Source organism: Zeus faber (assembly GCF_960531495.2).
Source record: "Zeus faber genome assembly, chromosome: 13".
NCBI classification, from domain to species: Eukaryota; Metazoa; Chordata; class Actinopteri; order Zeiformes; family Zeidae; genus Zeus; species Zeus faber.
Window position 1 is genome coordinate 6,478,527 of NC_137198.1, and position 21,770 is coordinate 6,500,296.

At 42.7% G+C, this 21,770-nt stretch overlaps 1 protein-coding gene across 2 annotated transcripts; it reads left to right on the forward strand.

Annotated features, from left to right (window-relative positions):
- Positions 1-975: 975 nt before the first annotated feature.
- On the forward strand, positions 976-21,222 carry LOC307239258 (otoferlin-like; the record flags this gene model as incomplete). 2 transcript variants are annotated; one of them, XM_080012600.1, is made up of 41 exons in its annotated part: positions 976-1,021; positions 1,508-1,631; positions 1,748-1,802; positions 1,903-2,034; positions 2,170-2,232; positions 2,359-2,443; positions 2,633-2,792; positions 3,315-3,501; positions 3,572-3,758; positions 4,131-4,354; positions 5,046-5,154; positions 5,400-5,583; positions 5,881-6,001; positions 6,118-6,218; positions 6,417-6,507; positions 6,590-6,706; positions 6,916-7,068; positions 7,314-7,503; positions 7,849-7,973; positions 8,150-8,284; positions 9,631-9,792; positions 9,951-10,070; positions 10,325-10,486; positions 10,692-10,854; positions 11,165-11,238; positions 11,473-11,499; positions 11,614-11,748; positions 11,970-12,042; positions 12,616-12,731; positions 12,934-13,071; positions 13,314-13,451; positions 13,660-13,787; positions 13,862-14,032; positions 14,388-14,548; positions 14,705-14,847; positions 15,443-15,531; positions 15,644-15,742; positions 15,851-16,092; positions 16,408-16,586; positions 16,833-16,933; positions 21,042-21,222. In XM_080012600.1, 41 exons carry the CDS (start codon positions 976-978, stop codon positions 21,220-21,222), a joined length of 5,391 nt encoding a protein of 1,796 aa, XP_079868726.1. The 2 variants fall into 2 exon arrangements, with proteins under 2 accessions (XP_079868726.1, XP_079868725.1); XM_080012599.1 differs by lacking the exon at positions 21,042-21,222 and adding an exon at positions 19,099-19,279.
- Positions 21,223-21,770: the final 548 nt, after the last annotated feature.

Below are 21,770 nucleotides of genomic sequence, written 5' to 3' on the forward strand. Positions count from 1 at the left end.
TGGTTGGAAATAGACACTTCTAATAGTAGATGACAATGAGATTAATTATATATATATATATATATATATATATATATATATATATATATATATATATATATATATACTGTATATAATAGATAAACTATATAAATAACATACAATGAGACTATTCGATTTTAATTAATAAAGATCATGTTGAAAATAGATTATTTTTCTTTTGTGTCCTTGAAAATCCTGAAAAGGTAATTAAAAGTCATTGAATTTAATTTTGTAATGCCAGAATGAACCCTGGTTTTCAGCATTACAAAAAAAGATATTACCAAAATGGATTAGGCCTATATCATATATATAAACATATAATATTATACAATTTGAGAATTCAACCAACTATTCATTTTTTGTATTCCTAATAATCCTTGCAAAAAGGCTCAGTTATTCAAATTGACAGATTTTCTTTTTAATTTAATAAAGAAAATGCATCATGTAGTCTAATTCATTTAAGTGTTTCATAGTGCACAATGCATGTGAAATCTATCCTCTTCTAATTGATGTATTAAGGTCAGCTGATTTGAATAATTAAGAGCCTCTATTGGACGCTAAATTAGGGTGTGGTGGCAGAAAGACACCTGTCTAAAAATACTGGCATTCTTTCAATGCTTTTGTATGAATGCCAGTATTTCATTCAATACTTGCGTACGTGCAAATATTCTGAGTACATTATGTAATAGGCTTTGTTAAGTCATGATATCAATTTTTAAATGGATTTTAAATTTTGCTCTAACAAATGTAACATTTTATAAATGATTAAGAGCCTCTTAACACTTGGTTGAAAGCATTAAGTGAACTGTTTTAATTTTAAGTAATTGAACAATATATTTTTTTTAATATTTGGATTTAGTGATTGCTCGAATCAATGCAAAGTTAACACGACATCTGATGCTTATTGCTTATAATTGTATTTTGTTCTAGACCAAGCGAAGGGCCACTTGAGCCATGAAGCGCAGTAAGCATCGTGGACAGAAGGAGGACAGGAACGGAGGTATCAGTTGCTTATATGTCTGGCTTCCTGTCAGAGGTCAGAGGGTCTAGGGAAGCCTGGTTTACATCATCATTTCATCTACATTTTAAATAGCCAAAATGAATGAACACCACTCAACTACTGCTCTTTGGAATTGTAACTTTAATTTAACTTCAAGCCCATATTACATTACAATTACGTTATGTCATTAAAGAAAAACTATACAATTTGGAAAAATACATTATAGTCAATTTTATAGCCTTTTTTTATTAAGAACTTATGTAAAAAAATAAGAAGTTATCAATTAATCGAGAAGTTAAGAAGTAGTTAAGAAGTCAGTAAATCACAATGTAAACTGACGCTTTAGTGGGGTGGCAGTATTTCAACAGGGGGCGCCATGCTGCGACTACAGATCAAAGTACAACATTTCCATTATTTAAAAAGCTGCTATTCTTTTCTGCTGCAGTGCAAGTCGTTCTAATTGTGTGTCTCTGCTGTAATCTCCAGATGAGCCAGCGATTTTAGAGACGGAAGACCTGGATCAGGGCATGCTCCTGGGAGGAGGCCCCGAATGCGACACCATCTCACTGGCCTCCATCACAGCGGTCACCACTAATGTGTCCAACAAGAGGCAAGCAGAATCTGGCCAAACAAATAGGACAGACTGCCTTCTAACCATGAATAGTCTTTATAACGCTGTGTAAATTGAGCAAAGCATAATGCCTCACAAAATGTGTCATTGAACAGATCAAAACCAGATATTAAGATGGAGCCCAGCTCTGGTAGACCAATGGATTACCAAGTAAGAACACGTCCATGAACAATGTTGTTGACGCTGTTATTGACACAAAGCTTTTGGATCACAGTGAATCTATGAATTTCTATTTTTTTTTTTTTTTTAGGTGAGTGTGACAGTGATAGAAGCCAGACAGCTGATGGGGCTGAACATGGATCCAGTGGTGTGTGTGGAGATTGGAGAGGATAAGAAGTACACATCAATGAAGGAGTCAACTAACTGTCCATACTACAATGAGGTGACCATGACAATAATAACACATCCTGCACCACTCATTCATATCCATATTGTAATATTTATTTTGTTTACATGTACAATATAGAGTGCTCAATGCTCATCAACAGAAAAAAACAATTTTTTTTTGTTTTTCCAGTATTTCGTCTTTGACTTCCATGTCTCTCCCGATGTGATGTTTGACAAAATCTTGAAGTTGTCTGTAAGTTGTTTAATAAACAAACTTTCTTCTGATTGATATTTTTCCTCTACGCTTCACATATTTCCGAGACTTGGACTTTGTATCTATTACCACACATAAATCCTCGCTCCTTCAACCCACCACTAGGTAATTCACTCCAAAAATCTCCTGCGCAGTGGAACGCTGGTGGGAACATTCAAACTGGATGTCGGCACCATCTACTCCCAACCAGGTAAACGATCGTTGACGTTAACGCCTTGTCAGGGCTGGCTCATATCAGTCATTTATTATCACGATAACATCTCTGGAAACAATCAATACATTTCTTAATATCTTCCTACATATTGAAAATTATTATTACCTGTCGATCTGTAATGACTGTACATATAGTGACAGGCTTTGAATTTATGTTCTCTTTTAGAACATCAGTTCTACCACAAGTGGGCGGCTTTGTCGGATCCTGATGACATCACGGCTGGGTGTAAGGGCTACATTAGATGTGACATTGCGGTTGTGGGAAAAGGAGACAATATAAAAACTCCACACAAGGCCAACGAATCGGATGAAGATGATATCGAGGGGTGAATACAACATTACATGCGTACATTTCATTTAAAGTCACACTCAACATAAACTGGCATTACAAGCAGGAAGCATCATGAAAACAAATGTGATTCATTTAAATGATGATTTCATACTCCCAAATATAGTTGGTTTTCTTGCAAAAGCCTTTTTAAAATGCGCACAGAAACATCTGTGCGTAAACATCTAAAATGTAATCCTGTCAGAGAAAGGCACGTATTCGGGTTGAGACTTTACTTTGTTAAACACGCAATATGTATCACTTTAATAAGTCAGCTTTTGAGATGCTGGATGGTGTTGCTCCCCAATTTCACAAGAGCTAGTCTGATTGATAACATCTGTAGCCTTACATCCTCCTGTTGAACACTTTTAGCATGCAACCCAGTTATCTAATATCTTAGTTGGAGACACACAAATATGAAATTGGTATCGACTTTCTTTTTTGAATCTGGGTAAGGAAAACAACCTGAAGTATCCCTGTAAGATTTCAAAATTTGAATTTCTTTTTCAAAAACAAACAGCAACTTGCTACTCCCGGAGGGAGTCCCTGCAGAGCGGCAGTGGGCTCGCTACTATCTGAAGATCTACAGAGCAGAGGGTTTGCCCAGGATGAACACCAGCATCATGGCCAATGTCAAAAAGGCCTTCATAGGAGAGAACAAGGACCTGGTCGATCCCTACATCCAAGTGCAGTTTGCTGGGCAGAAGGTAAAGATGAAAAAATTTGGCTCTTGTTTTGCAGTGTCTCTACTAATGAACGGTTTGGAACGGATTACAGGGCAAAACATCAGTCCAAAAGAGCAGCTACGAGCCCATCTGGAACGAGCAAATAGTTTTTACTGAGATGTTTCCACCGCTGTGCAAACGCATGAAGATCCAGCTCCGCGACTCAGATAAAGTGAATGATGTGGCAATAGGAACGCATTTCCTCGACCTTCGAAAGATTTCCAATGATGGAGACAAAGGTGACCAGGACTAATTCTCTTTAATGTCGGTTTTATTTACCCATTTTCTAAAATAGCAGATTTTTTTTTAGTGTATGAGGTTGTTATAGTGCTTAATAAATCAATCACTTACCTGTGCACTATAAGCTGCACATTAAATTATAGTGCTCATTTCATCATTGCACCATATTAACTTTAAAAACTGTTTACACTTTGCTTCTAACCGTCTCACGTGCACCTGATTCTCACACTCAGGCTGGGATAAGTTCCCATTAATGAGTATATTTTAATGATAATATGCTTTAAGTTCTTCATCAGAATGTTTTTTTCTCTGCTATATAATATACATTTGATATGATAATTTAATGTGATAACTTTACTGAAAAAACGCAGGCTTCCTCCCCACACTGGGCCCCGCTTGGGTCAACATGTACGGCTCCACCCGCAACTACACCCTGATGGATGAGTATCAGGAGCTGAACGAGGGCCTGGGGGAGGGGGTGTCTTTCAGGGCCCGCCTGCTCATCAGCCTGGGCCTGGAGATCCTGGACACCTCCTCGCCCGAAATAACAAGCTCCACGGAAGTGCAGGTGGAGGGGGTGCCCAACATCTCCGAGGTGGGTCACCGGATGGGCAGCCAAGCAGAGGAGGCCAATTGTGGTTCTGGGTAACAGGTCATTGTAGTGCAGCTTCAGTGAATTATTGAGCATCTGTATTTATCCCGCCTGGTGCATTATTAAGCAGCTATTTGCGTTGACGTGACATCCTTGATGTTGATGGGCAATGTAAAGTCACGCTGTACATTTAATTGTGCAGAGGGACTGTCACCACGCGGCCCTACGGGAGTCCTCCGTTTCATTGGCCCAGAGGTTCAGTTCTCACAGAGCGGATACTGCTTAGAAGCTCATGTTACCGAATTCCTAGGACACAATACATTGCATAACATACCATTATAGAGCAACGGTTATAGGTGTGGTTAGCACTAGTGACCTGGGAAGGAAAGCGTCTGTGGCCGATTACATAATGGCTCCCGAGGGAAGAGATAGACATTTCATACACAAGGGCAGTTCAAAGTGCTTCACATAAGGCAGGAAAGGCATTTTCTAAAAAAAAAGAATAATAAAAGCTTAGAAATACAAAGGTTAAAAAAAAGACATTGTAGTGCAATTTAAAATAGGCCGAGACACTTAAACATTGCAGGACTCAAACCGACACCCACTTGGCTCGTTAGGACTCAACAAAAAAACTCATTAGGAAGGGAAGGGAGGTTTTAACCAACATGAACACATGGGTTCTCCTTTTTTACAGGCTGCCACTGGGAAGGTTGAGGAGTTTTTCCTATTTGGTTCCTTCCTTGAGGCTACTATGATCGACAGAAAGATTGGCGATAAGCCCATCAGTTTTGAGGTCACAATAGGTAACTCTTAGTATTATTCAGTTATACCTTGCCATTGTTTGTAGTTGGAATTTTCAAACCAATGAATGGTGATTTTAATTAAAAAAAATACAGAGAACTGGTGCATTGTACAACTACTTTTTCTTTCTCTATAGTACTAAATGATAGCCTGGTTTTGTGTCTTATACTAACACTGTTCACCTGTTACGTAAGATCAACACAACTCACTCGACGTGGGTGGCACCAACTTAATTAATAACTGGCAGGTTACTATGGAAACGAGATGGATGGGGTCATCAAGCCAAAACCCAAGGGGAAGAAGGGCGGGGGCGACGGGGACGAAGAGGAGTCCGAGCTGATCCAGAACTCCAGTGATGAGGAGATGGAGGAGGACGGGGACCTAGCGGCAGTGGCGACCACCCCGCCCATGAAGCCGGTCATCACCGACAGGTCGGAGCCAGTTCCAAATTCTAGATGTCTACGCTGTGGTGTCTCACAAAATGAGGTCTACTGTCACAATATTATGGATTGTAATGAGAGATGTGATTTATCTGACAACTGCATTCTCACGTAATGCAGCAACAACACATTTACTGTCATTTTGTAGTACTTAGTAGGAGCTCAAGGATGTTTTATTCAAAAGTTGCCGTTTCAAATCAAAGCCTTAATAACATTTTTAACTTTTTAAAATCGTACATGATTGAATGATGATTGAACCTTTTCCTCATGTTTACTTTTTGACCACAGGAACTACTTCCATCTGCCGTATTTTGAGAGGAAGCCGTGCATCTACATAAAGAGCTGGTGGCAGGATCAGAGACGCAGGCTGTACAATGCCAATATTATAGACAACATTGCTGATAAACTGGCAAGTTGTACTTCTTTAATTATTGTTTTCTATTAGCATTTCTATGTTTGTTTGAGTTTGCAGCACTTAAGTAAAGTGAACGAGGGGCTTCATCCATCATTAATTTTCCTCTGCAGGAAGATGGCCTGAACGATGTGCAGGAGATCATCAAGACAGAGAAGACCTATCCTGAACGCAGACTGAGGGGTGTCCTGGAGGAGCTCAGCCAGGGATGCAGGTCTCTAGTTATACTTGACTTTTATACCATAAAAATTTATTAAACGTATTAAATGTATAAAATAACAAAAACACTAAATCTATATTTCTATACTTTACATTCTAAACGATATCAAAGCATGTGGTTGTTTCTGGGTTTCTTCCATCATTCAAAGTGTGTCATGGAATCCTTTGAAATTAACCAAACACAATATTTCAGTCAGTTTCTGTCGCTGGCAAATAAGGACCAGAACCAGGCCGGGAGAACCAAACTGGACAGAGAGAGACTGAAGCTGTGCATGGCAGAAGTGGTACGGTGATGATCTGACACTACTAACAACTACTTTTAAAATTTGTTTAGCGGTCTCTAAAAATGCCTGTTTCTGCTTGTAGGAGAGCATCGGGCAGCAAGCTAAGACCATGAGATTGCAGGTGAAGAAAAGTACTGTGAGGGACAAAATCAAGCTGGTTCATAATTTCCTCCAAAAGCTGCGCTTCATGGCTGATGAAGTAAGTTATAGCACCATACAGAATTAGTGTATACCACATAGGAATCATTTTTGTTGTTGTGGTTTATTATTTACTGCTTTTATTTGATCTCATCTTATCATATCTTAAATTAATTGTCACAATTGCCAAGCGACAATTAAGATGGGGATAAAATTACAACTTTCTTGTAAGTATACAGCGCATGTTAAACATTATCCTTGTGGTTGCAGCCTCAGCACAGCGTTCCTGATGTCTTCATCTGGATGATCAGCAACGGCAAACGCATCGCTTACGCCCGGGTCCCCTCCAAAGACATCCTGTTCTCTAGCGTGGGGGAAGAGACGGGGAAGGACTGTGGCAAACTCAAAACTATCTTTCTGAGGGTGAATGTGTATTCACGTACACTATCTATTCATCTTTGTGCACCACGCTGGCGCTTTTGCATCTATGACATGCATTACATTTGCTCAGCACAGTATACATTTATGTTAACCATCATAATTCTTGGCCAACAAATAAATGAATACAAAATAAACATTTAAGGGGGAAATGTATAGTATGGATGATAATGATGAATTGTTTTCATTATATATTTTTTTATTTAATGTATTTTTGTTGATTATTTAAGATTCCTGGGAAGAAGGGATTTGGTCCTGCTGGCTGGACGGTCCAGGCCAAACTAGAGATCTATCTGTGGCTGGGGCTAAACAGGCAGCGTAGGGACTACCTGAGTGGTCTGCCCAACGGCTTTGAGGAGAACAAGTTGTCCAAAGGCCCCGGCATGCCGTCCACACCCCCCATCAGCCTCACCTACATGAGTAAGGGCTCAACCAACCGTGCATGTGTCTAAATTAGGATTATTTTATGAATTGACCTATATGTTGTAGCACCTAGTCACGTGAAATATTCTTCTTCTTTTATATTAAACATATAAAGTAAGTAGTAACAAAGTATAGTAAAAACATTTATTTTTATTGTTGAAAAATTGACTGTTTCATTGATTTCTATTTCTATTTTGGGATAGATAGATAGACTGATAGATGGATGGATATATTGATAGATGTATAGATAGATAGATGTATAGATAGATAGATAGATGGATAGATGGATGTGCATAACATCCTCTGGATGGGTTGATTGAGTTTGCTGTCCTCTCTGTGCAGTGAAACAGATCTTCCAGCTGAGGGTCCACATGTACCAGGCTCGCAGCCTCTTCGCCGCAGACAGAACAGGCCTGTCCGACCCGTTCGCCAGGGTCTTCTTCTCCACACAGAGCCAGGTCACTGAGGTGAGCCACTCAACACCCGGTGCAACTCATGAGATTTCGGCTGAAAGGGGACTCTCAGTGGTTCCCTACTGAACAGACGACGTTCCAAGCGGTGTCAATGCAGTTTGATTCTATGCAAAAGCAGTTTGATCCACATTGATTCTTCTGAGGTTAATGTACCGTGGCTTTCTCCTCAGGTGTTGGCTGAGACACTCTGCCCCACCTGGGACCAGCTGCTGGTCTTTGAGAACGTGGAGCTGTTTGGCACGGCCAACGAGCTGCGAGATGACCCGCCCATTATCGTCATTGAACTCTACGATCAGGACACAGTGGTGAGCTTGATTTTGTATCGCGGAGCCACTGTTTTTGTTTACATCTAAACCGATTAAATCGTACATTCTGACTGTTCTAGATTTCCATGTAGGAATGATCTTACCTCGGTTTTCAGATCAGCTTAATAACCTGAAGCGTGAGACTTAGTGTGTCATTGAAATATCCTTGTAAATTATTCTGATGTGAATGACATTTGGTTATTACACTTGTCATGTGATTGTGTAAAGTTCATGTCAGTAAAGTATTCTAAAGTGCTGTATTCATTGTATTATGTCGTTGTTTTGGTGGCTGGTTGAGTCAGCTTGTATATGAAACAATGCTGTATTGACTGACACTTTTACTGTATATCTGCTCCTATTGTTAACACCATTGTTTTGGATGGCGCTTTGGATAAGTAGAGTGTGAATGCTGGTTGCTTGAGAACTCTAGAAGAAGTGTATTGTGTGCAGAATAAAACTCACTGTGTCTCCAAAGGCATGCAAGAGGAATAAGACGTACTCACTGGAATTGATATCAGTTCACCAGGAGACACTGTCTCCCCTCATCCACCTTAAACCTGTTGCATTCCTTGAACTGAAAGCTTATTGGATGTTGTCAACAGAGGATATGGACTCTCCTCATAACCACTAACTGTAAGAGAGACTGGATCCATTTTAAGGAATCGTTTCTCCATTGAGGGAAATCTCCTGGCTGTTTTGCAGTTCACTGGTTATGTTGGATGTATTTCTTTGGTTTTTGTTTTATTTACTTTGGGTTGTTGGGTCTTTAATTTTGCTATCTTGTCTTCACTTCTCCTTTGTCTGTACTCTGCCTAGAAACATGTGCGCCTGAAGCCATGTTTCAACGAATAGGCACAGTGCGTCAAATGATCAATGTGGTACGATACTCATATTGAACTGGCATTGTATTTAAGAAAAACACTGGAGGTAGCGGGAAGGCCAAAACATTTTTTTACAAATATTCATTCTAAATTTAAAGGCAATTAAAAGGTATTTTTTAACCTAAAACTTATTTTTCAATAATTGGAAGTCAACCAGAGTGACTGGCATCAAAAGCTTTTAAATACAAAACAAGCGCATTGAGAAAGAGTTACAATAGGTCGTACAATGGGGCAATCGTGGTCGCTAAAGAACGTGGTTGCGATTGTCCCTTTGTACTATGTATTGCAGCTCGGTCCATGGCAGTCAGCTGAAGCTTTCCTCTCACTATTGAATCAATTCAAAATATTTAGATTCCATTCACTTGGGTTGACTCCTAATGATCAAAAAATAAGGTAAAGGTTAAAAAATATGGGAGTTTTCCTTTTTAACTTTGTGTTCCGGGCCTCTCTTTTCCAAACTTCCAGGGCAAAGCTGAATTCATCGGCAGAACCTTCGCCAAACCCCTGGTTAAGATGGCGGACGAACACTACGGCCCCCCGCGCTTCCCTCCCCAGCTGGAGTACTACCAGATCTACCGCGGGAACTGCACCGCCGGGGAAATGCTGGCCGCCTTTGAGCTGCTGCAGGTGTGTGTGTGTGTGTGTGTGTGGGTTAAATACGTCATTATTTGATATAATCGTTTTTGTAGACTTGTGACATTGGTCGATGAGACTATGTAATCAGGCTGGAGGCTCATGTTGAAAGTGAATGCTGAGGAGCGCTTTGTCACGTTATGTTTTTGCAGATTGGTCCCAATGGGAAAGCTGACCTGCCACCCATAGATGGACCCACAGACATGGACCGTGGTCCCATCCTGCCTGTGCCGCTTGGCATCAGACCAGTCCTCAGCAAGTACAGGATCGAGGTGAAGACTCCTGCTCACTTTTGGATGTTTTTTCTGGTTCATTCATGGATGAGCGTATGTATTAGATTAACAATCCAGTACCCGATTTTTAATTCCTGGTTGAGTAATATTTGTGTGAGCGATGAAATGGTGTTGAAATGGTGAGCGATTGAAATCGGTACGGGAATGAGTACAGGAATATTTCCGTTTCAATTATAATCACAGTTTTTTTGACTGAGAGAGCAAGGAAACGATTTTCAGTCCTTCCTCCGCAGGTTCTGTTCTGGGGCCTGAGGGACCTGAAGAGGGTCAACCTGGCTCAGGTGGACCGGCCTCGCGTGGACATTGAATGCGCTGGCAAGGGGGTCCAGTCCGCCCTCATCCCCAACTACAAGAAAAACCCAAATTTCAGCACCCTTGTCAAGTGGTTTGAAGTGGTAATTTGTCGTTCAGCAGGATGCACTCAAAGCTCGTAATGGGGCTGAAGTGATAACTAGTGTCTAACATCACTAATGCACTAATATTTGTTGCTGGGCATTTTTTTCTGCTTTCTTTTCTGTTTCCCACCTGTCAATTCAAAATGTCACGGTGGCAAAGTTAGAAAACAAGTGGGCTCAGATTAGTGGACTTATTTCCTTTCAGGACTTGCCTGAGAACGAGCTGCTTCACCCCCCGCTGAACATCCGAGTGGTGGACTGCAGAGCCTTTGGCCGCTACACCCTGGTGGGCTCCAACGCCGTCACAAGCCTGAGGAAGTTCATCTACAGGCCGTCCGACAAGCAGGCCAACAACCTGTCCAACACGGGTAGGCTGCGTCTCGCCACAACTGATGAGGAGGGCAAACGACAGGTTTTAAAGAAAGATCAATAACTAAATTATTACTGATACTAGAATTATTTGTTTGACAAGCTCGGGTGTGGCTAGTATAGCAGCCAGGCCCTATGCATTTCAATCCCCAAACCAGTGCAGACAAACCTGCCTAATTTACAGTGTTTCTGTTGCACTTTGGATTAGAGTTATTCGATTTAGATTAAAGTTATTCATACCTCAATTCATTTGTTCCGTCGCTGTTGAAATGAACGATTTTCTGTCTTTTTTTTTTTTACATCTTTCAGAGGAAATTATTGTTGTCAGCATGGAACCAGAGCCTACTTTTAAGAAGATGGAAACTGTGGTCAAGCTCGACTCTGTATGTTTTTTTTTTTATCTTCCATTGCATTTAATCAACCCCCAAATGAGACACAAGATATCTCAATTAAAAAGAGAGAAACTTGCTAAGTTAGTAAGAAAATTGTTTGTAAAAGCAATTTAAAACACATTGCAATACAAACAAATGAAATCAATATATAATATCTAATTATAATAATATAAAATAAATATTCCCTTGCTTGTTTAACACAAAGAAATCTGTTTTTCTCCCCAGTGCTCAGATGCTGTCGTCAAAGTCGAGGTAAGCACGAGCTCTCGTCCTCCACGAGAAGGATAGAAATGTTTATGATTTCAAGCTGTTGGATCAAACAAAACCCGTGACTGACAAGATGTTCCCTTTCCGGGGCGATAAAAGGATGATGACAAGGATGGAAAGGGCAAAAAGAAGAAGAGGAAGAAGGGCGGTGATGATGTCGAAGAAGAAGAACTCGATGAGAGCATGCTGGACTGGTGGTCCAAATACTTTGCCTCCATTGAAACTTTGACAGAGGTAAGAGAGCGGCACGGCCATTTAGAGCAATCTGATCGAAGGAATAACTGCTTTGTCAAACTGCTCAAATTCAAAGCTCTTCTCTCTTTTTTTTTTCGGAAATTTTTGTTTTAGTTCAATAACTTCATTTTTTACTTCTCAGCTGACGAATCATGGAAACCGTTCCTATAGATCTCCTTAGATTTTCAGATGGGATCACAAATGTCATCTTGGTCTTACAGATTCTGAAAGCTCAAGAAGCAGCTCTTTCAGATTCAGAGGACAAGGAGGACGTGGACATCACAGACGGTGGAGGTAAAGCCAGATGAGAACTTGAGAAAGATGGACTAGATAAATTTCAAAGTTCAATATCACATGCTTTTATGTGCCTCTATGCCAGAGCTGGGCATTGCTTTCCTCTGCAGTCTGCCCGCTGTGTAGCCCGGGAACACCTCCGTGTACACACAGACATGAATCCACATTTCCACAAGGAAAACCAACTCCAACTTAACCTGAGATGCATATCAGCCAATATGCAGACCATGAAAGTTGTCAATAGGCATTTGAAGCGTTCAACAAATGTCCAACTATAATAATAGTAATAATAATAATAATAATAATAATAATAATAATAATAATGGAACATTTTTTTAATTAATTGAAGAATTTCACTTCTATACATACTGTGGCTGCAGACGATCATGTATTTCTATGCATATGATACGGTTTTATAGTATACTTACGGTATACTATACAGTAGCAGTTGTTTTGGCAACTTTCATGTGGAATTCATGTCTCGAGTGCTCTGCCCCTCCATCCCTCCCTCCATTCCTCGTTCCCCTCTTCTCTCCATCCGTCACTCCACCTTCACTGCTAAACTGTACTCAGACATAAAACCTGATGACTCTCCTGTAAAAGGCAAGAGAGGGAGGGGTAAGAAGGACAAGAAGAGGGTGGCCCTGGATCTGTCAGAGAGGAAAAAGCCCAAACTGGACGAACTGAAGGTAAACCACGACTTAATTCTTATTAGAAACCTTGTGAGAAAGAGACAGAAACAGAGCACAACAGCATAGAACGGCAGGAATATACAACTACATTTCCCTTCTTCAGCGTATGAAAATAGTACAGTGAATATAACTATTTCTTTTGTTTTCATGTTTTTGTTTTCTTTGTTTTGTTTGCTCATATTTCCCATGTACATGTAAGGTGTTCCCCAAAGAACTGGAGAGCGATTTTGACCACTTTGAAGACTGGCTCCACACCTTCAACCTGTTCAGAGGAAAGAGTGGAGACGATGACGACCAGAACATGACAGACGAGGACAGGATCATCGGAAAATTCAAAGTGTGTCATATACAGATGTAATATAATAATGCGCTACGGCTTCAAACTATCTCTCTATATGCTCCTATGTTGTTGGAAAATATCTCAATATTATATGATTTTATTGTTTAAAATGTCACATTTGAGGAACAAGCAGCGATTCTTTAGTATTTGCGCGCTGAACATCAACGACGGGGGCCTCTTCTCCCCCTGATGTGATCTGCTGCATGCATAGTGAAGCGGCTCATTTGCTCCCGTCTCAGGGGTCGCTGTGCATGTACAAAGTGCCGCAGTCGGAGGATATCGGCAGAGAGTTGGGATTCGACTCCAACATGGGAACGTTCCAGAACATCCCCCACAACGACCCGGTCAACGTCCTCATCCGGGTCTATGTCATCAGGGTGGGCCACACGTCTTTATCTCACTGCGATCGACATTATAAGACACTCTTATATGAATCATTGTGTTGTGATGTTAAAGTAGGATTATCAAGTTCACATTGTTAGTCCAGTTATGTAACTTTTAAACTGCTCATCAGTGTTTCACAATGCACCTACTGTAGCTTCATGTTCATCAACACCAATTTTTAATTGTTTTTTTTTCTATCAGGCTACTGATCTGCATCCTGCAGACATAAATGGAAAAGCAGACCCATACATTGTGATAAAAATAGGGAAATCTGATATAAGAGACAAGGAAAACTACATCTCAAAACAACTGAACCCACTCTTTGGCAAGTAAGTAAAGAGATAATATCAGTTACTGTATTTTATGAAATCAAACATCGAACAAATAATTTCCCTCCAAACAGATCCTTTGACATCGAAGCCACATTCCCGATGGACTCGACACTCACAGTGTCAATCTTCGACTGGGACCTGGTGGGAACCGACGATCTGATCGGGGAAACCAAGATTGACCTCGAGAATCGCTACTACAGCAAACACAGAGCTACGTGTGGCATCGCTTCAAACTACGCCATGTAAGACTCAGGGCTGCGTGAGACAAGATATCCTCCTAGATTTTGGGAATCATAATATCGTGATATAGTTTAATGCTGTCTTTAAGGGTGAATTACAGCAAATTTGTGCAATTTTCCGAACTTCGTACAGTTGACTGTTGTAATCGATCCCTCGACCTGTTTGGTTCTAATGATTGTTTCTGAAATATCAATTTTGTGTATTTATAGTTCCCTAAATATCTAGTATTTGTCAAAAAATGTTGGTTACTGTCAATAGTCCTTTGAATCAACTCCTTTCTTGTATACAGTACCTTCCTTGTATCTCTGGTACGAAACACTTTTCTGTCATAAATGTCACACTTGTTCATTTTGGCAGCCATGGGTACAATGTCTGGCGGGACCCCATGAAGCCCACACAGATCCTGGCCAAATTGTGCAAAGACGGCAAGTTGGATGGTCCAAACTATGGCCCTGCTGGAAGGGTGAAGGTGGCAAACCGTGTCTTCATGGCTCCCACCGAGATAGAAGATGAAAATGGTACGGCTTCCATTCTCTCCCACAATCTACCCTCCACCAAACTAAACCGATTGTTTGCGCGCAAAGCAATTGTTGTAGACTGTGGAGGTGGGAGACAAAAAGGTTCCAATAAAAAAACATTTGGTATTTGAATCAATATGATGCAACATTTTCCAGGTTTGAAGAAGCAGACAGACGAGCACCTTGCCCTCACGGTGCTGAGGCACTGGGAAGAGATTCCACGCATCGGCTGCAAACTTATCCCAGAGCACGTTGAGACCAGGCCACTCCTCCACCCTGACAAGCCGGGCATTGAACAAGTATGTTTTGCTTCATTAAAATGTCTGAAAGATCATATATCAATTTAACAATAACTCAGTGTGGCAGTTGCGCCTGCTACAGGCCATCCAAGTTGCATTTCCAGGGCCCCTCCGCCACAGAGACACAGATGACGATGGGTTGTAGACATCAGTTTATTGTAGAGAGGAGGCTAGGTGGAACAAGCCAGGAGCAGATAGAACCTGTCATGACAGGGCTCCTCTCCTGAGTGTGTGTGCGGATGGGGGTTTTAACCTGCTGCTGGTTAGCCCAACTAATGACCAACTGCAATGCAGCCACTCTGATCCCAATCACCTAGATCCAGGTCATGTGTGGCTGCCCAAACCATCACATCCACACACCACACCACACTCAGGAATTAATTTTCCGGGTCCAAAATATTTTCTTGAGGTTGTTAGACAGAAACAAATTTACAAAGTTTGAATATGTTTTTGTCAAAAACACGTGAGAATACAACAGCTCAAAACAGCATTAAAAATGCCATGAAATGAATTTGCCGATACCCTGAGCCCCGAATTCCCATGATTTTAGGAGGTATTTGTTGCCGAATGATTTTGTGTCTTCATGTTTTTTTAGGGCAGAATAGAGATGTGGGTGGATATGTTCCCTAAGGACATGACGGCCCCTGGACCTGCCCTTGACATCTCACCCAGGAAGCCAAAGAAGTATGTTCTGCCACTGAAATCGAATCGTGTTTGTATTGAGAGAGATTCTCATCAGCCCCACATTGAGAACCATTGCATTAGAACATCACTTGATGTTTTTCATTTGTGCCAGGTTCGAACTGAGGGTGATTGTTTGGAACACAGACGAGGTCGTTCTAGAAGATGACGACATCTTCACGGGCGAGAAGTCCAGCGACATATTCGTGCGAGGGTAAATATAATCTGCAAATTGTATTTATTCTTTCGGTAAGACACTGCTCTGCAGCCTCAACATGGCTCTGAAACATCTGCGCGCGACCGGGTTTTTTTCCGGCTGCAGGTGGCTGAAGGGGCAGCAGGAGGACAAGCAGGACACAGATGTCCACTACCACTCCATCACGGGGGAGGGCAACTTCAACTGGCGCTTCGTCTACCCCTTCGATTACCTCATGGCCGAGGAGAAGATCGTCATCTCTAAAAAGGAGTCCATGTTCGCCTGGGACGAGACGGAGTACAAGATCCCAGCACGTCTCAACCTGCAAGTGTGGGATGCCGACCATTTCTCCGCCGACGACTTCTTAGGTGCAGTGGGCGACCGGTGCCCTGGTCTCTACGCTAACTCATCACTGTCCATAACAGATATGAAAAGAGGAATTTCTAGTCATGTTTCCTTTCATCTTTGTGTTCCAAAAAGGTGCATCATACAACTTTTCACATGTGTATAAGATACGATAACATTCAGGTGTCACAGCAGCAGAAATCTGCGAGTTGGCAGAACAGTACCAGAAAGATAAAGAAGATTTTAAAAAAAGAAGTTAGTAGAGTGAACTGACTACCTTGCCCCACATGGATCGTACGTATTTTCAATCAGGTTTTTTTTTTTTTTTTTTTTTGTAGGTGCTATCGAGCTGGACCTGAACCGCTTCCCGCGCGGCGCCAAAACGGCCAAACAGTGCACGATTGAAATGGTGACCAACGAGACGGATATGCCGATGGTTTCCATCTTCAAGCAGAAGAGAATCAAGGGCTGGTGGCCGTTCGTGGCCCGAGATGAAAATGATGAGTTTGAACTCACGGTAGGCACTGATAATATCTGACTTTGTGTCCTTAAAGCGTCAACTGCCTTTCACTTCTTGCACATGCCCCGGCTTTGCATTCATGGGGGGAAAGGAGGACCCCGCCCCCCCACAAGAGGAAGAAGCATATAGACACATGCGCAATACAAAGACGCTGAGTGGCTGATTCCTAAAAAGGGACAGCTCAAAAAGGTCAAACATCAAACATATATGTTTTTGTCACTCAGAAGGTCATTGTTTTTGCAGGGGAAAGTGGAGGCGGAGTTGCACCTCCTGACCGGGGAGGAGGCTGAGAAGAGCCCGGTGGGTGAAGGACGCAACGAGCCGGACCCGCTGGAGAAACCTAAGTATGAAAAGCTGTTTGCACGCCCTCACGACCTTTCACCTTCCGGAACGCTCGACGCCGCTGCCTCAGGCTTCATTTTTGACTTGCTCTCTGCAGTTTTACGTGTCCATGCGGATATTGGTCCGAAACCATATCCATGCACATGCTTTTCTTGCGCACGCACGCACGCACGCACGCACGCACACACACAGACAGAGGCAAAACACTTATCAAGTCCAGTCCCCATATTCAAGTCCTAGTTATTAGAAAAACAACAAATACAGTATAAAATGTGAAATGAATTGTATTAAAAGCAAACTAAAATAAAATCACAAAATGATAAACATAAACTGAACAATATCAAACTGGTACATTTTTTAAACATATATTTAAACAACCATAAATCGTACATAAACAGTCAAATATGTTTTAAAAAGCATGGGGAAAAAAAAAATCACTTGGACATTTCGTGACGTGAGGAATGAGGCTTTACTCCACCTGGACCCCCATCCACCATCCTCTCACTCTGCATGGTAAGTGTCTCCTCGTTCCGCCGTGTCCTTCCTTCATGTATACATGTGTACCCAGGACCTTTCAAGTTTTATTTAACGATTAACCCCTCGTCTTTTTACTTCATCTGAATTTGAATAATTCAAATAAATAAATAAATAATCACATTTCCACCTGAGACACACAAAGACCAGCTCTGCGTCGTGCCGAGCAGCGTGTGTTTCCGTCCCTGCAGCCGTCCCGACGCCGGCCTGCTCCGGCGCCTCGCGCCCTTCAAAGCCGTCAAACACTTGGTCTGCGCGCGGTCCAAGTATGCGGACCTTCGCCGACCCCGCTGCCGCTGGCCCATAGGCCCCTCGTTCCTTTACAGTACGCCGGGCTACGCGGTGGAGAAAACGCTGGGCGCTTGAGTCGCCTCGTCCCCAGGAGACGTCACCGACCGGTTGCCTTCATAAAATAAAAATAAAAATCACCCTCCCTTGACCGCGCTACACAAACCAGACCACAGCAGTTGTGCATAAAAAAAACATTATTATTTTAGATTCCACAAAAGTTCTAAATGAACCCGGCCCTTTATTTGTTTAAATTAATGTATGTGACCCTCTTACACAGCGGCAAAATATCTGTTCCTGGAAATTCTTTGCCGTGTAATGACCACAATGAAATTTCAGAACAAATTTCAGACCAACTTTACATGGTTATTAACCAGTTTCCCAATTTTAAGTTTGTCATTCAAAATGTTTAATGTCAGGTCAGCTTTTAAATCTTTCCGCTATAAATTCTAAACAAAGATGACAATGACGTGGAGACGAGATCTGACCACCCCCGAAAAAAAAATCCAGAATGTGAAGGACAAGAAATCGAAGTGTTTCGATCGGACGCCATTTCAACTAAAGCAGTATTTGTGTAACGACTAAATATTTCCAGTCAGTTTGCAGTGTTGGGTTTGAACCATTTTCGACCATCCGCCTAAATGGAGACGTCAGTAGCCAGCACACGATTGGACACGATTCTAAGGAAATGAAGGAAAACGCCGAATGCATCAGGCACTTCCAGATCATTCTGTCTCATCAAGTCCATCTCTGATTTCATTTTTTTAACTGGACCACAATGACCTGAATGCTCAACCTGAAAGCATGCAAAACAATCATGGTGCGTATAAGCAAACAAATGACATGAATTATTCAATATTATTAAATATAAATATAATAAGTACCAAAAGCCTCTCTATCGACCAAACCAAGTGGAAGGAAGGGAGGATGCACAGGGTTTTTAGAGCAGCTTGGACGGTTCCACACGGGGAAAGGAGATGTGGGCGTGCCATGGTCCCTTCTTGATGAGGAACGCGGTGCATCCAACCTCGCTGTCTCGTAACTCGACGCCCTAACTTCATAAAGATTTTATTTCTTTTGGTACATTTTTTTGGAGGTTTATTTTTATTTATTTATTTGTCCCGATATCTTGCGGTGTTCAAAAAAAAACAAAACACCCCAAAAAAAAAAAAAACCCTCAAAGGTGCTTCTTCCGCGCTTTTACTTTGTGAGAGGAAAGACGGTGACGGAGAGACGTGCGTGAGTGGGAAGAGAGACGAGGAGGACGTCGAGCAATGTGCAGGGACCCGTTTCAGAGGTTTCAGGCTTAACCATCAATGTTGCTTTGTTATGTGCCCCGCCCCAGCCGCCCAGACATTGCCCTGCTCTGGTTCCTCACGCCCTTCAAAGCCATCAAGCACCTGGTCTGCAACCAGTACCGGTGGCTGGCCATCAAGATCGTCACGGCGCTCCTGCTGCTCGCCATCCTGGCCCTGTTCCTCTACAGCGCCCCCGGTTACATGGTGAAGAAAATGCTGGGAGCCTGAGTCCCCGGGGCCGGCGGAACCCGAGCTCGCCGCAGCGGAGGTTCATATCGCCGCATCGGGGATGGTCTTCGGCGCCTCCCGTCGCGTCTAGTTTGTTTCCACGGCCCGTAACCAACGGTGTGAGTCTCGACGTCGCGAGCTCCGCATTTAGCGCGGGAATCAGCGGCGGCCCCTAAAACCCCACCCCCCCCCCGGGTCGAGAAAAAAAAAAACGAAAGAGGAAAAAGACCCCTCAAAACAGAAGAAACCTCGAGACGGAGACGACCGGGCTCCAAACGGACGCCGCGCGACTTCTTTGTTGGTTTGTTGAATGTGTTGAATTTCTTGAATTTCTTGCACATTCATCCAGGCATTAGTTGGCGCAGGAAACCATTGAATCATTCATCACGGGGTGATTCTTCGTACATCTTCACATGTTGTCGGTAACCGTGCGATAGCAATTTTAACATGGATCCTCTTCAATTGTGGTGTTTTGTGAATGATTTCCCCGCTCCGCTCCCCCCCCCCCCCCGTTCACCAATGCTGGGGGGTTGACGATGAGGCTCTAGGTCCCCGCTGACTGCTACCACTACGGCTACTGCTAAAACATTGTCGAAGACTTGTCAAAGGGAAGGAAAAATGGAAGAAACCCAGAGGGAGAGGAGCCTCCTCCCAGGACGATCAGGCTGCAAAAAATGGACACTGGGCGACTTCTTTGTTGTTTGATGGATGAACCGCCCGTTGATCCAGGCGTTAGCGGGAGCACGGGGCAGACAGAAAGATAAACCGCTGAATCGTTCGTCACCGGGCGATCCTTCGTATATTCTCGCATATTCTCCGTGCCGTGTGATGTCGTTACAAGTTCGATTTTGGCTTTCTCTTGAATTGTGTTGGTTTGGAATGATTTACCACGTCACCCGTTCACCAGAGCTGGGTGGTCGACAATGAGGCTGTAGCTCACCGATGACTACGACTATTACTACTGCTACTAAAATATTGTCAAGACTTGTCAAATTCACATTATTATACCCTTATTGGTCAACAAGGTGCATTGGGATTGTACTTGGATTTTGGGAATAAATTCTCCTCTGAAACATGAATTATTCCCGTGTCTCTTGTCGTTCTTACTGTACATGCAATGCATATTAAAATAAATGAATATTAGGTATTTTTGTTGGACTTCACTATTTAGGACTTTGTTTATAATAATTAACCTCCAGCTGCAGGAGTGATCCATGCAGTCTGCATCTCTCCACCCGCTCCTCCACCAAACGCACGTAACGTCCTTTTTTTCCTTTCGTCGGCACAAAATAAACGAGCGCTCACGCCCCCACAGAGGCAAACCTTTCTTCATTATAAAGCTCCATTCGTTTTTGGAGTTTTTTTTGTTTGTTTTTTGTTCTCTTTTGGCAAAGTCCCGCGGAAAAATTCACAAGCGTCGTCAGGTCTGACGTGTATTGCCGTGGACCCCCTCGCGCCAGCTGAGGACCCCCCCCGGCCGAGTGTAGGATCCTGTAGTGCGAACACGCAGCTGTTTCATGGAGGCGTCGCCGTGCGGCGTGAGGGGAGTCCGCGCCGGTGCGCGGCGACGCCTGAACGGAACACACTCCACAGATCATATTCAACTTGGGCCGTGACCTCAAATCTCAGGGCGACGCGTGAGAGCTCAGAGGTGAAAGGTCGCAGGCTTTCGGAGAGGCGGGAGTCCCGCCACCTTGCGGCTCCGCCCACGCACTGACCCGGCGTTCTCCGTTTTGTTTGTTGTTTTTTTTTTTGTGTGCAGCCGCCCGGACATCGCCCTGCTCTGGTTCCTCATCCCCTTCAAAGCGGTGAAGCACCTGGTGTGCGACCAGTACCGGTGGCTGGTCATCAAGATCGTCTTCGCCCTGTTGATCCTGGCCATCCTGGGGCTGTTCGTCTACAACATGCCGGGCTACATGGTGAAGAAGATGCTGGGGGCTTGAGGCGTCCAACAGCGGTCGTCTAGTGGTCGTGCTTTTTTTTTTTCCCCCCCTTCCTTCAGGTCCATATTTCCAACCGCAGTACGAGGAATTCTCATGTCTCGGATGTGTCGCGGTGCGCATTCTGCCACTGCGGAGTTCTGCAACGAATAGCGTAGTGTCACTTAGACGTCATAAGTCTTTATGTGCGTATGTAACAGCTCAAATAAATACAGCTGTTGCAATGCAGTGGTGCAATTTCTGTTCCACAATTGAGTTTGTTTGGCTTTAGCAACTTGCTTCTTTTCTTTTTTTTTTTTTTTTTCCAATATTATGACCGTCAGGTTTGTGCTGAACATATATGTTGGCTTTTTACATAAGGGTTAGTATTTTCCCATATCGCTTGATCAACAGAGTGAAGTTCGTGTATGATGTTGAACTTGTGAATAAATGGACAAAAACCCACGTCTGTAATCGTTGTCTTTATTTTGCACTGGTTTTTATTATTGTAGAAAGAGGGTTTTGACCTCAAATGCTGGAAATAACTCGAGGGAACACATCTTTCATGTTTC